The 16,027-nt window shown below is 39.8% G+C and overlaps 1 protein-coding gene across 17 annotated transcripts in view; it reads right to left on the bottom strand.

Annotated features, from left to right (window-relative positions):
- Nucleotides 1-16,027, bottom strand: part of TENM3 (teneurin transmembrane protein 3) — a 651,439-nt gene that overhangs the window by 75,046 nt on the left and 560,366 nt on the right. For all 17 annotated transcript variants that reach the window (XM_063664302.1, XM_063664304.1, XM_054484271.2 and 14 more), the window contains one exon: nucleotides 12,379-12,525. In XM_063664302.1, coding sequence (XP_063520372.1) covers nucleotides 12,379-12,525 — 147 coding nt within the window. The remainder of the gene's footprint in view (nucleotides 1-12,378; nucleotides 12,526-16,027) is intronic.

The following is a 16,027-nucleotide window of genomic DNA, read 5'->3' as shown; positions in this document are numbered from 1 at the left end:
AATTTCACAAACAATCTAAAAAGCGATTCTTACCCCTCCACCAGGCTTGATCTGTGAGGCTGTGTGGCTGGGATTGCTGCAGCCACCTTGCTGCCATTATAGAAGCTGCTGGGAATGGAGCCATCCCCAGGCAAGCGGAGCAAGGGCTGGAGCAAAAACTAACAGGTCAGACACAGACACAAAAACCTTTGAGGTTTTTGCCATAAGCTGCGCTTGACCTCCTGGGCTTTTCAGTTATAGAAACTAAGGCATTCCCTTTTTCCTTAAGTCTGCTTGAATCCAATTTTCTGTCACCTGAAATTGACAGAGACCTAGCTTATCCAGAGACAGTAACTAAAAATCTCTTCACTATTTCCTTTGTAGTTGGGGGAGGGGGGAAAGGCTTAATAAGTGAATACCTGAATTAAATTTATGAAGTTGGACTCTTTTCACACTAATATTTTAAGTTTTTTGTTACCATAATTTCCATACACACGAAAATGTGTGGGTCAGGATTTCTGATAAGCAGATCTGATTACACACGGTTTCCTTATGATAGCATGTATTTTCATGTCTGTTATATTTCTAAGATAATGAGTTGTTAATCATTTGAACCTGCATGTTTATTTCTCTGGAAAAAACCTAAAATCATGTTTTAAGAAAATTAAGCCAGGCGCGGTAGCTCACACCTGTAATCCCAGCACTTTGGGAGGCCGAGGAGGGTGGATCACCTGAGGTAAGGAGTTCGAGACCAGCCTGGCCAACATGGTGAAACCCCGTCTCTACTAAAAATACAAAAAAATTAGAGGGGCGTGGTGGTGGGTGCCTGTAATCCCAGCTACTTGGGAGGCTGAGGCAGGAGAATTGCTTGAACCCAGGAGGTGGAGGTCGCAGTGAGCTGAGATTGCGCCACTGCACTCCAGCCTGGATGACAGAGCAAGACTCCGTCTCAAACAAAAAAAAAAAAATAAAAGAAAATCAAATGAAACTGAGTTTGGAAATTTCATATCATTTTATCAAAATATTACTTTCCTAGGCAAAAGGGCATGAAGATGAAAAATGTATAAATATTTCTCAATATTTCTAGTGGAAGAAAGACTACACTATGCTACTGGCTTATTTGTCATGAGGATATATAATAATAATGTAAAACACTTTTTCTCCCTCTCTCTCAAAGAAATAGAAGCATAGTTGTTAAGATTCAGAATTCTAAAGTAGTAGACTGTTGACCTACTGCTCCAACATCATTTCTGGCTTCAAAAAAACAATTAGCCAGGCACAGTGGCTCATGCCTGTAATCCCAGAACTTTGGGAGGATCACTTAAGCCCAGTAATTCAAGACAGGCCTGGGTAACATAGCGAGACCCTATCTCTACAAAAAGTTAGAAAACTTAGCCAGGTATGGTGGTGTGCACCTGAAGTCCCAGCTACTTGGGAGGCTGGGGTGGGAGGATCACTTGAGCCCAGGAGCTCGAGGGTGCAGTGAGAGATGATCCCACCACTGTGCTCTAGCCTGGGTGACAGGGAGAGACCCTGTTTCAAAAAAAAAAAAAAAAAAAAAAAAAAAACCCAAAATAACAAACAAAAAAATTTTTTAAAACCTCAACCTTTCCATCCCAATTCATAGTTACATGTTGATGTTTATGATGAATCTTTCAAACGTGTTTGATGATATAGTACCTTTAGTTCTTACTTGATGGATTTAGAATGGGTACCTATGCTTGGGAGAATAACAACACAAATATCTGATATTCTTGCAGGTTTTCCCTTGTAGTCATTCTTCAGCAAAAGTAGAAATGATTCAATAAGAAAAGTATTTCCAAATATTGTTTTTCTCCATTAATCTGGTAAGTTAAGGGTTAAGTGCTCCTTACCCTCTTCTCCCCCGCCATAATGCTCCCACAGTGTCTTCCCTTAGGCAATAGATGGTACAGTTGCCAAACAGGAATGCTCAAATTTAGTCATTCATCTTTGTTAGTTTATAAAAAGCAAATGTACATCTGGCATGTAGACTGCAGGTCATAAAACTGTATGAGATTGACACCTTCTGAACTAATCAGTTGGAAATGCATTTTTACAAGCCTCTCTGCTAACACCAATCAGAGAAAGATCTCATTTTCAACAGCCAAGGTGCAGGGACACACTGTTTGTTATTTTTCTGCAGAGTTTATCAGTAACTTGCCCAAGCAAGTGACGGATGGTTATGAATCTGGCTTCCTATAACTTGAGAAAACATTTTTCATTTTTTGGTCTGTATTTATACGGCAGCTAAGGCTATCTAGTATAACTAAGTTGATTACCCACTTGCCCAAACGTATAGTGTAGTAAAATTGTCTTTGTGGAATAGCTTCTCAAAAATCATCGAGATTCCACTTTAGTTTCAGGAATATTAGGTTGGCTTAAATTTATATTGGTATAGAAGCCATATCTAATAGCATTAATCATAAAAATCTACATAAATCAGAAATGTTCAAAACCCGCTGAATAATAACTACAGTGATCAGTTAAGAGCCTGTCTTTCTTCCGTTTAGGCTCTGCAATCTACGTGGTACTCTGATGTAAAGTAGCTCACACTGTTTATGCGTCCCTCCACTCAGTCTGTACTATTATTGCTCTTGTTAGCTTTTCTGTCCATTATTTTTAAACGTGCTCTTGTCTTTCTTCGGGCATTTTCACTGGTCTTTCACAGTGGCTGGCAAAGTGATTTTGTAAATACGTTCAGCTTTGTGGGCCATACAGTGTCTATGACGACTGTTCAACTCTGCCTTCAATATGTCAATGAATGGGCATGAATGTGCTCCAATAAAACTATTAAGAAAATCAGGCTTTGGCTCAGAGGCCACTGTTTGCCAATCCCTGGTCCCGCTTCAAGGTCTCTATCCTGTCCTATTTCCTATTATTCTTTACATCACTCTTGATTTTCTTTTTTTTTGGCAAATTTAAACAATACACATTTTGTTGGATTATTAAAACTCTTCACTACAGGTCTTTTCCTAGGTTACCTTCTATGCTGGCTTTATGCTGCTTGTCAATACTCTCACTTTCTTCTTTCAAGGAGCTATGGATAGTTTTGTTTTTCAAAACCTTGGTTTACAGACTGTATAAAAAGTCATGAATTCTCTTTTTTACTCAAAAGATGATTGATACCCACTGTCCTTCCCTACAGTATTTGGTACCTCCCCCCCACCCCTCAACCTCCAAGTTTCAAGTCTAAATTAGAAATTCCCATGTAATATTTTATTTGTGGAATTCAGAATTTTAAAAGTATACAGGTGTAACTTTTGTTATTCTTTTCAGTCACATTCTGTAATATGCATGAAACCAACTGAAATATGCATTCATTTCTGGACTGGGAACATGCTAGGTTTTCCACACATTCTTGGTTGTCTACATCAGGGCTCTCCTGGTGGCTTTGGACCTCATGCTCACATCATTTCAATGCTAATGACTCCAGGCTGGTCATTCTCCTGAACTACAAAGCCACAAATTGCCTTCTAGATATCTGGCTTGGATATTGCACAGGCATCTAAAACTTAACATGTGTAATATGATTTAACATGTCTGTATATGATCTTCTCCTCCAAACACGCTGCTGCTCAATTTCCTATTTCAATGAATGGTTCCACCATCCACCCTGCTCAGCTTCTCATAGAAACCTGAACGTTATCCTGGACTCCTCGTCTCTTCCTTTTTCTGGCACCTAATCAATCACCAGTTGCTTCTTTTCTTCATCTCAAATCTCTCTTGAATTAGTCTATTTCTTTCTCTTTCCCTGAAACTACCCATCAGGCCACCATGGTCCTCTCTTGACAAATTCTTAATAACAGTGTGTTTTCCCAGGTTCCAGTCTTGCCCCAACTATCCATTCTCTACATGTTAGCCAGAGTACCCTTATAGAAACCAAATCTGATTATTTCACTTCTCTGGCTAAAATGCTTCCTTTACTTGGTCTCCATTGCCTTCTGAGTAAAGTCACAACTCCTTAACGTGGCTTATAAGACCTTTCACCATAATCATTTCCTTTGCCCGGAGATCTCTAACCTTCTCTCTAACTTCTCCACATAGCCCTCAAATCCTTCAGCAATCATCTCAGACAACTGTCTCATTAAGCTCCTTGAGGGCTCATCTAGTTCACTGTCCATCCCTACTGTCGTATCCCCAGAGCCTTGCACACTTGCTGGAGCCAAGTAGGCATTTAATACATTTGCTAAATGAAGGAAAAAATGAATTAAGTTCTTAAAGATTGTGAATTCTAAACAGTTGAAAAGGCTTAGAAGCACATGAGAGATGCCCTGCTTTTTTTCTATCATGCTTTCCCTACCCTCAGACACTATGCTAATCCTTGAATTCCTATTTCTTTTTTACTCCAATAGGTACTTAAAAATATTCTTGATTAATTGAATATTAAGCAATCCATGGAATTATAAAAAGTATTAGAAGAAATTATATGAAATCCTATAACACTATGTCTAATCTCAGAAAGGCTCTACTTAAAAGACACGTAACCCAGAAGTCACGACTAAAAAGATAAACCTCAGAAAAATTTATGTCATATCAACTGAAAGCTTCTGCATGCACCATAAATTACAAAGTTAAAAGATAAGTGAAAACCTGCAATAAAATATTTGCAACACACCTAACAAAGAATAAGTGGAATATATAATGAAGTCCTAAGAGTTAAAAAGAAAATATCAAGCAGCTCAATAGAAAAAAACAAGGGAAATAAATAAGCAATTAGCAAGAAAAGAAATAAATATAAAGATCATCAATCTAACTAGTAATTAGGAAAATGCAAATTAAAATGACAAAAATGGGGTCATTTTCATTCATCAGACAAAATTGATATTTTTCATTTTGTTGAACATTTTTGTTTACTTACAATAATTACAGATAGACTATGAACACTTTCAGATTGATGAAGTGTTGCAAAGCAATTGAGCAGTAGCTATCAAAATTAAAAATTAAAATACCTTTTGAACCAGCAAGTTCACCTCTAAAAATCCATCCTAAAGAAATATTTGTACATTTACAGAAAGATTTATATGCAGATACACACACACACACACACACACACACACACACACACAAATTCGCTACAGATTCGTCTCCATACTAAGGGCAAAAAAATTAGAAACAATTAAATTATGGTCAGTGTAGCAGTGGTGAAATTAATTAGTACACCAGGTTTCTGTTGTAAAGAGTGAGATAGGCCTATGTGTATGGGCATGAAAAAAATCTCTAAGATATCGTTCTTGGAAGAATCAAATTTAGAATAGTATTTATTTAAGTTTAATAACATAAATGTGCACATGAATTCACTGAGATGCCCACCAAGTTACTGATGGTGGCTAACTCTTCTGATAGAGTGTAGTATCTGTGTAGCATGACTACTAATAAAACCCCTTGCCTTAATGCAGGGGTTCTTAACCTGGAAAGACATGTAGCCCGGAGTCCTGTTTCTAAAGAGATGCCATGCAGTGCCCACGTCCACAATTCTTAAGCTTCAGGTGGCAGCTGATGGGCACGGGTGTAAAAGAGAGGGGAGACTTTCAGGCCGGGCGCGGTGGCTCACGCCTGTAATCCCAGCTCTTTGGCAGGCCGAGGTGGGTGGATCACCTGAGGCCAGGAGTTCGAGGCTAGCTTGGCCAATGTGGTGAAACCTCGTCTCTACTAAAAATACAAAAATTAGACAGGCCTGGTGGCAAGCGCCTGTAATTCCAGCTACTCGGAAGGCTGAGGCAGGAGAATTGCTTGAACCCAGGAGGCAGAGGTTGCAGTGAGCTGAGACTATGCTATTGCACTCCAGCCTGGGCAAGAAGAGCAAGACTCCGTCTCAAAAAAAAAAAGGAGGGGAGACTTTTAGTACCAACCCGTGTGGCTCTGATTTTCCTCTTCTTCTAAAACCCATTAAGATGCAGTGGTTAAACCTTATGTTCCTTGAGTCCTAGCAGGAAGCTACTGAAGTCCTTTGCTTTATAGGGCACAAGCTGGATTTTTTTCCCCCAGAATGGGATTCACCATCCTCTAAAAATTCTGTGGATAGCCAAAGGGTTCAGAGTAACCTGAATCTCCTTCTTACTTTAGGTAGGATCCAGTAGAGTCTTTCAAATTAATAGTAATTTCCCCCCAGACCATCATCTACCTGGATAATACAGCGTAACGCTCTGAGACTGTAAGCACCACTCTATGTCTGATAATATCTGGATTCATTTTGGGAAATACTTGTGATCTCTTGTAATTTCTTCTTTTTTTTTTTAAACTCCCTCTTCCCCGCTTCCTTTCCAGTGCTGTTTCCTGCCATTTCATTATTTTTATTTTTAAATCTGTTTTTAGAGAACATAATAGTCCCATCTTCCTGCTAGATTTTTAAAAATTCTATTTTCAAACATTTCCTTATTTTCATTTAGTAATCTACAAATATAGATCTCTCCATTCATTATACTCACTCTCATGTTTATATTAATATTTCATCCATTTGTTTTCAATCCTTCACTCCCCTTTTCTAGTGATAGCACATTCCTACTTTTTCTTGCAGTTTGTTTTTGTGTGTGTGTGTGTGAGACAGGGTCTCACTCTTTTACCCAGCCTGGAGTGCAGTGGTGCGATCATGGCTCACTGCAGCCTTGGCCTCCCCAGGCTCAGGTGATCCTCCCACCTCAGCCTTCTGAGTAGCTGGGACTATAGGCATGTGCCACCACGCCTGGCTGATTTTTATATTTTTTGTAGAGATGGGGTCTTGCTATGTTGGCCAGGCTGATACCAAACTCCTGGGCTCGAGTAATCCACCCTTCTCAGCCTCCCTAAGTGGTAGGATTACAGCTATGAGCCACTGCACCCAGCTTTCTTGCAGTTCGAATTGTATTTTTGCTTATTTTGCTTATTTATCTAATTATTTATTTGTTATTTCTATCTTTCTTATTTCTGAATAACCTCGGTTGACTTGTGCTTTCTTCTCAACTGTAATCAGCCCCTAGAGACTTGAAAAAATTGCCTGTTTTAGGTACATCTTCCTGATATACCCCCAACAAAGTAATAATTCTAAAGGATAAAAGACAGCTCTAGGCCAGGCGCAGTGGCTCACGCCTGTAATCCCAGCACTTTGGGAGGCTGAGGCGGGGCAGATCACAAGGTCAGGAGTTTGAGACCATCCTGGCCAACATGGTGAAATCCCGTGTCTACTAAAAATACAAAAATTAGCCGGGTGTGGTGGTGGGTGCCTGTAGTCCCAGCTACTCGGGAGGCTGAGGCAGGAGAATCACTTGAACCCGGGAGGCAGAGCTTGCAGTGAGCCGAGACCACGCCATTGCACTGCAGCCTGGGAGACAGAGCGAGACTCCGTCTCAAAAAAAAAAAAAAAAGAAAAAAAAAAGAACTCTATTTTACTGGTACGATGTATCATTCTTGGCAGGAGTTATGCTTTGGTATTCCACCATTCTTGCATAAAGTTTAGTATGTATCTTTTAAAGTCATTCTTGTGCCCTCAACCAGCTTGTCTCCAGGACAGGGCTTGAGTCTCATGCCTCAGGTACCCACAGGGGAGCTGGCCACTGGAGGACCAGACAGGGATGCAAGGTGTCAAAGGAAACTGACTAGATCTCCCTCTGGAGAAGATGGGAGCTTGGAAATGACTGCCAGGGACAATGCACTGTGGAGAAATCATCTTGTTAAAAAGTATCTTAAGTTTCCGTAGAGATAGAATTATCTCTGGCAAGCTATTGCCTTTTGGTGCTTGCATAGTGAGACCATCATTTGGAGAGCTATTTAAAGTCAAGCAACCCCTTGCTGAATGAGAGTTTTCGCAGCAGGCTAAATAAAAGCAATGATGCTTTTAAAAGTATATGGGGAGAATTAGATAGCAGCCTTGCTAATCTTGGGCACAAAAAAGCACATCACAGGTTCAGCACTGGTATTCTTGTCAAGTCAAAAGGCTATACTTTGGCAAGGAAGGAGGAGATAGAAGAAGATTCCTTCTGAAAGTGCCAGTCCATAAGCATATGAACTAGTTACTGCAGTACATGTTCTGACTGTACTAAAGCTGAATGCTATGGAGAGCTATTCTTTTTCCCATAGTAGACTGTTTTTCTGCCTGCCCAGCATCCAAGCCCCTTTCTTCTGGTGACAGCACTTCAGTTTTCCTTTGGGCAGGTGACCTAATTCAGACCAACGAGAGTGAGGCTCAGGCCCAGGACACACACAACCATGAAGAAAGGTGTGTCTTCTTTGTGGTGGAGTTATTAGGAAGTGAAATGTAAACTCAGAGCTGGTGGTGGCCTTTCTGGGGAAGAGATGGCCTGAGAATGATTCTAAGGTAGAAGAAAGCAGAGTTAACAGATGAATATACCTAAGTTTCTGGTGTCATCATTTGAACACCTGGGTGCAGCTCTATCTGAATTTTTCAGTTATATAAGCTAATAATTTTTTTTACGTGTAATAATGTTTGAGCTGAACTTTTCACATGTGCGACCAGGGTCTCTCCTGCTAAAAATGGTCAAGTAGAACCTTGAAAAAAGAAAAGGTTTTCCTGTTGAGGGGGAGTGGAAGTCTGTGGTAGAGTTCACTGTGAGACAGGGCAGACTTCAATGCAAATGGGTGGTGAAAAGAGGTACTCGAGGAACTGAAGACTGTGGTGAACAGTCACTGTCTTAACCCCCACTCCAGATCGCACTTCCTTCAGGAGTGAGCAGCTCCCATCTCTTCACCTTCCTATTCTCTGGTCTCAGCAACTTCACGATTAGAGTGTTTTGGGATATGAGCAACAAATGCTCAATTTAGAAGATTGTTGTCTTTATAAGTAAAGTTGGAGTTGAAGAAGAAAGATTTATAAGCCATGTGTAGGTACCGGTGATCATTTGCTCTAAAAGCTTTCTCAATTAGGATAGGACAGCAACTAGTTGCTCCCAAAGTGTCTACATGCCCCATTGGGGATGTTATCCACAATTATCTGGTTCAGTGAGCATTGTTTCTGATTTCCACTGTGTGATTTAAAAATCTAGTAATCCATTGCTTGCCTCTGTCAAAAGGATCTGCTCCAAAAGCCTCTATTTAGTACCTGGAGCTGGATTTGAGAAGCAGATGAGGGGGATACCTTACTGATTTCATAGAGAGTGGAGATCTTTGTCAGGGCCCTTATTATGGGTAACAGATTGCCCTTAGCTCTGAAAAGCTACAGTTACCCAGTGTACATGATAGCTGTTTGTCTGAAAAGAAACAAGGTCCTATTGGAAAGCAGCACAGGTGTTAAAAGGGTGGCTGAAGATAAGTTGCCCCCATCTATGTTCTTCCTATTCCTCATAAGGAATTCCCTTCTAAAGCAGCTTTTTAGAGATAAAGGGGGACAGACATACATAAAGGCAAGGAAGAACACCTATTTAGTGAGATTCAGATGTTTAAACTCTTTAGCATTCAACAGTGGTGATGGGGCAAACTTGACTGGGTGAAGTAAAATAAATTTTGCAGGGGAAGGAAGATGCTTGGCTTAAGAAGATATTTCAAGATCTCCCTATATGATGGATGTCCCTTCTAAAATTTTTAGATACTTCTTCTTTAGTTCTGGGAATGGTACGCAACTTCCTTTGCTCTTCTTTTACAAACACTGTGTTCTACAAAATTGCTCAAACTATAGTAGCTATCTATTGGGAGTGTTCAACTGCTGACTAGGGCCACATTGAGCTTTTCACCCTCTCCTCCTCCTGAGTTCCTTAATATGCTAAATCAAGTTACTTAGCTACTCTCTGGATAAGTCACCATTTTGATAACTAAACTTAGACAATGGATCTATAACACTACAGTCAGTCACCATATATCCTAGAATTTCAGTCTAATAAAATCCAGTCTAGTCCTAAATAAGGAGTGGATTTATAGTTCTTAAACATTCTGTTAGACTGTCTTCATATAATTGACATCCTTTATTGCCATCTTTTGTGTTTTGATTTGGGGTTTGGTATGAAAAATACCGTCTTTATACATGTAGCTTTTGCTTAAGTTCAAAGAACCCGCTGGCTTAGGTTATAAAGCATCCAGGTTACAATCTCAGGGCATAAGAAGGCTGGCACTGAGATTCCTTCTTAGAAGATCAGCAAAATTAGGTTAGGGGCAGAATACAAATTATGTGAGATAAGCAGAGAATCCACAGGAGGTCTTCTGTCAGCTCAGATTTCCCCTCCGAGAGGGGAGCCTAGAGATAGCATAGTTTCATGCTAATCAGAATAAACAAAGGGGAATGAGGCCAATTCACAGTTGATAAATTTTGAGGAAAAGGAAAAACCTCTTTAGCTGATAATAATACTAAAGAGTTGATTAGCCCCTAAATTACTCGGCAGTGTCTCTGCAGACTTGGTCCTACAGCCCGCTTCCCTCTGAGAGACTCTGTGAACTCCTCAATGCAATCTTCTCTTAGAAGCAAAATCTGAACTATATGATCAAGGAGAAAGAGAAGCTCTCCTTCCTCCCTAGGCAATAGCAACATTGGAGTAGGGGGTTCTTTGGGGGCAAGTAACGAAGAGAGGTGCCATCTGTACTGTGGTTTTGAGAGGATTAATGCTGCCATGTCTATAAAGCACACGGTTAAGAGGAGTCAGGGGCAACAAGGTATTATTAAGCAGGAAAAGCTGTGAAGGCTAGGGGCTGCCTAAATCTATCAGGAGCAGAAAGGAAAGGCTTTAGCTCAGAATTTGTGGCTCAAGTTTCTTGACCGTCCAAGTTAAGAGAAAACAGTGAACAGTCTGCTAGAAACTAAAGGAGAGAATTGCAGCACCTTGTCAGAAGGATAAGGCACAAATAACATTTGCTTTGAGAATGACTGTCGGCCCAGGCTTGCTTGTGTGTGTGTCTCTGTGTGTGTGTGTGTGTGTGTGTGTGTGTGTGTCTCTGTGTGTGTGTGTGTGTGAGTGTGTGTTCTGGATTGGAAGGGAGGTTGAGGGGTTGGTTCTGGTCGCTCTGTTTCCTACAGAATAGTAGTTTAGGCCCTCTATAGGTATAGAAAGGTAAAGGATATTCAATCTTCTCCGACAACCTTCTATGAAGTTCACTTAGTCAAGATGAGCACTTTTGAAAGCAAAAGAAGGGAAACTGGATAATCACAGCTGCCACTTAGAGCAGGCTCTGTGCCTGGCAATATGCTACATACTTCACATGCATTTTCTCATTTAATCCTTTCAAAAACTCTTTTATTCCTATTTTACAGATGTGGCAATTGAGGTTAAAGTGATTACAGATTTTGTCTGAGGTCACATGATTACTACATGGTTCAGTGAATATCTGTGTGCTCCAAAACCTACACTCTAACCAATGCTTTATCGTCCGTGTGTACAGTCTCAAAAAGAGCAGGGAGAATGGCTGGGGCTGGTGGAGTGGTAGGGAAACACAACCTAACCCACGGGGCAAGTGTCCACGGAGGCCCGGATAGGAACTACAGCCCTCCTAAAAATGCAGCGCTAAAGCTATGTCAAAACTGAACAGCTGGCTGGGTGCGGTGGCTCACGCCTGTAATCCCAGCACTTTGGAGGCTGAGGTGGGCATATCACCTGAGGTCGGGAGTTCGGGACCAGCCTGACCAACATGGAGAAACCCCGTCTCTACTAAAAATACAAAATTAGCCAGGTGTGGTGGCACATGCCTGTAATCCCAGCTACTCGGGAGGCTGAGGCAGGAGAATCACCTGAACCCGGGAGGTGGACGTTGCCGTGAGCTGAGATCGTGCCATTGCACTCCAGCCTGGGCAACAAGAGTGCAATTCCATCTCAAAAAACAAAACAAAACAAAACAGCTATCAGGGCCAACTATTCCATCACTGGAGAGGTAATCACCAACTCTCACTCTATTCCCTGAAATTAAAATACAGTACATGGAGGCTGAGCTCAACGGGGAAAATAATTATTCTTAACCAAGGGCTTCAACTGGGTGGAATCTCACCATCTTTTAAACCGAGTATCAAGTTAAGGATAAAACGTCACTAGAGTACAGCTTCCAGGGGACTGTCCTCTGTTACTGTTTTGTTTTTTCCATCCATGCCTTTCAACAGAAGAGGCTGGAAAATTCTTTGCATCTTTTGGAATGTTAGTTATTAAAATACTGCTTTGGAGCTCCCAATTCATAGAGCCCTAAATACTGTGGTTGAGGAGAAGAGTCACCTAGGGACCAGGAAAAGGAACGGAGAACAATGGACATTATGCAGTAGCTTGGTTACCTTGCCTTTTCCCGAACGATAATAATCTTGCATTTGTTTCAGGAAAAATGGAGAGCAAAATCATTCTATCAGCACTCACACATTTTTCAATCAATCTAATCTATGGGGATCAGGTTTTTTGTTTTTTTTTTTTGGCAACAGATATCTATGTACTTACTGTCACTTACGAACCTGTGCTCTGGCACAGACTTGTGTTCATGCTCAGCATTTCTTACCTCCTTCATTGTCCTTGCTATCTGTGCACAGAGTCTCCATGGCTACGTCACAGCCCGCTCCTCTCCATCCAGGCTGGCACACACAATGCCAGCCATTTTGGTCCAGGGTACATCTTCCATTGCTGTTGCACAGACCAGGACAACCCTCTGTCGAGACAAAGAAGGAAAACACCAGTGATTTGAGTATTGAGTTTTTGCACCTAAAATAAACAGATAAGGGACACTTAGTGGGAACAGGCCTTTATAAACAGCACAAATACTGTAATTGCACATGGATAGAAACAGCAACGTTATCTATGGAATCTAATTCTTATCCAAGTGGCATCTTTGATTGGCCTGACCCTTGAGACACCACTTACCTGTGCAGGACAGAAATATATGCAACGATCCACTAAATAGCTGCAGGCCAGACAAAATTAACTTAAATTTTTTCCCTTTAGCCAAGCAACAAGGTATATTGTATGGTGTGGAAAAGCATCTCAACAAAATAATTTCAGAATCCCTAGTCTAGATTTGTAATCTGTTTTAAACATTACTGGTCATTTATCAAGACATGCCTTCTTAAAGCACCTTGTTGCTTAAAAAAATTCCCTCAAACTCCAAAAGCATGAAAGTGGGTATGAGGATATGAATGATGTCAAAAAGAGAACATGAATTTTATCTGGCCTCAGAGTTGCCGCACATTCATGTGAAATTACAGAGCATTAAACAACTGCACAAAGTATAGGCCAGGATTCATGACTATACTTTATGCCAAGAGTACATTCCTTGTCACAGAATAAGCAAAGCCCAGGAAATAGTGAAGCAGCTTAGCATCTATTCTAACAAACATTAGGATTCAGGCTGCATACGGATGGGACAGGACCAACAGGATTTCCAACTAAATGTAATAGCTGTGCATATTGGATTACTTAGGACGGACAAAATGAAATACCATAAGGACCACAATAAAACATTGATAGACTGAACAAAAACACGGTAGTGACGTGCTTCAAGACAGATAGCGAAGAGTGATATTTTGTGACAATCTCCCTAAGGCTTTTATGCTGTTACCTTTATATCCTATCTTGTCTGCTTTTATGGGCAAGGAGGGAAAATTTGGGAAACAATTAAAATAATTTAATATATCCAAAATCTATAATTGTTTCAGTCTAACATGACATTTAAAAAAAACAATTTTTGCCACTTCCTACTGATGATATCTGGCATGCAGCCAACGTGATCTGTTTATGAGGATGACACTTGGGTAGATTCTGGTGTCCTTGTTTATGAGTGTGATATGACACTGACAGAAGCAAGGAGAGAAATGCTCTAAAATTCTAAGAATAACTGGCTATTCATCAGATTTCTGTGGACAGAGCTATTTATAATTTGGTATAAAACATATTAATAAAAATACTTGCTATAGCAATTGGGGTTTGTTTTACAGCTTCTTATCATTTGAATGCTACTATTGTTCCGGTGACAAAATTTAAGGGAACAATTTATTTTTAAAGATGTTTATTTTAAGTCTGTGTTAGAAGAATTATTCACATATTGGTGTCCCCTCCTCCACTGTGGAACTTAAAAAGAAAATATCACGAAGAGACATTCTGTCTCTTGAGATTAGAGTTAACAGAAAGAAGACTACTTTGACTGTCTCTTGTGGAAGAGTACAATGAAATTACACTTATGGATACCATCAGGTCAGGAAGAGATTAATTTTGCTGCTTCTTTTTGTTCAGACAATTACCGTCTGTATTTACGGATTATTCAATAAATAAAAGGTGAATCTTCTTTATAGATGTGTTTTTTTGTTTTGTTTTTAATGAAAATGAAAGGTTGAATTGCCCCACTGACAAGGAGGTGTGGCAGCTGACTGACTGCACGTAAGAGTTGGTATTTGAAAGCCTGGATATTGCCATGAATATTTTCATATTCTAATGAAAAGCACAAACAAGGAATAGAAAGTAGGTAATCTGAGGAGAAAGGGAAGGGGAATTTTCTCTTCTGAAAAAACTTTTTCCATCTATTTCTACGATAACTGAAGACGTGAGAATCTGCTGTTTTCTGCTGAACAAGGTTATCAGTTCTTTTTTTTTTTTTTTTTTTTTTTTGAGAGGGAGTCTCGCTCTGTCACCCAGGCTGGAGTGCAGTGGCGCGATCTCGGCTCACTGCAACCTCCCCCTCCCGGGTTCACGCCATTCTCCTGCCTCAGCCTCTCCGAGTAGCTGGGATTACAGGCGCCCGCCACCACACCCGGCTAATTTTTTATATTTTTTTTTAGTAGAGATGGGGTTTCACCGTGGTCTTGATCTCCTGACCTCGTGATCCGCCCACCTCGGCCTCCCAAAGTGCTGGGATTACAAGCGTGAGCCACCGCGCCCAGCCAGTTCTTTTTTTTTTATAGAATGTATAGTATTTATAACTTTTAAAAAATAACAAAACATAAATTATGATACCACATATATTTTGAAACATTTAGAAAAAAACCAAAGAAGTTTCCATACGAAATAAACGAGATTTCTCTCAACATGTTAACCAGAATCTTCTTTAGATTGATAATTTCTTATTCTGTGATAAGAGTATTGGTGATTCTTTAGTTTCGAATTTAAAGCTCATTAAGCTGAATTGCCAACAATGAAGATCTTAAAGCAAAAAAAAAAAGAAAGAAAAAAAAAACCCCAAAACCAAAAAACAGCAAATGTGCCATTATCTTCAGTTTCTGGTTCTAGAGAAAACTAACGCTTCTACAAAGGAATGAAATCTGTGATAACCCAAAATTATAAAAATGAGACACAGACATTTAAGTCTCAATACTTTAAATCCAAGGCATTTTACATAATTTAAGTCTGATTTGTAATTTACAAAAGTATGCATGGAAAACAGTCTATTGTCAAACCTAGTGATACACGGTTATATAGAGATCTACACATAGATATGTCAACAAAGAGCGAGTATACAGTACCTTTAACTATCTTATCCAAATAGTGAGCTTGGGAAATTAAAAAGGAAAAAAGAACAGACAGACATTTCAGAAGTGTCACATGGGACAAGAAAATTTTCAGAATTTACATGCAAATTGAATAGCTGCAGCTGACATAAGACTCACATCACATGACAGAGATGCACTTCATATCTCCTAAAAATCCAGTCTATTCATATTTTTAGCAAATGTAGTCATGATTCCAGGAAATACTCAGCATTTTCAACTCACTGAACTAACACTACTTTTCACAGATTATTTGGAATGCACTCCACTCTCGTCATTTCAACATTCTCCGTTATAATAGCTGAGCAGAACAAATGGAATCAATTCTTTATTCTTAAAGAACTTTGGAAATTTACAACTATGAGATCTACAAATAATTAAACTTTAAAAGTTAATAAATAAGCAAAAAGAAGAAAGAAATTGAGACTCTTGAGCAAACGTAATATATTGACATTATATTTGGAAAAGGCACATATAAGTTCTTTAGAAAATGATTACCCAGTGTCTCTTGACGGCAAGCCAGATAGACAATGATTTATCACATATATAGTTCATTAGGAAGCAGGGACTATTCTAAGATCCTGTTTATTTTCAGAAACCTACTGGAACAGGCTCTTTTTCTCACAAAAGGTGTGTAGGAACAGTCAGGACTAAGACTGAATCTTTTTCTGTACCTGT

This window comes from Pongo pygmaeus, chromosome 3 (genome assembly GCF_028885625.2).
Source record: "Pongo pygmaeus isolate AG05252 chromosome 3, NHGRI_mPonPyg2-v2.0_pri, whole genome shotgun sequence".
Taxonomy (NCBI): domain Eukaryota; kingdom Metazoa; phylum Chordata; class Mammalia; order Primates; family Hominidae; genus Pongo; species Pongo pygmaeus.
The sequence above is the reverse complement of the archived record's forward strand: the minus strand, read 5'-3'. Positions and strand labels throughout refer to the sequence as shown.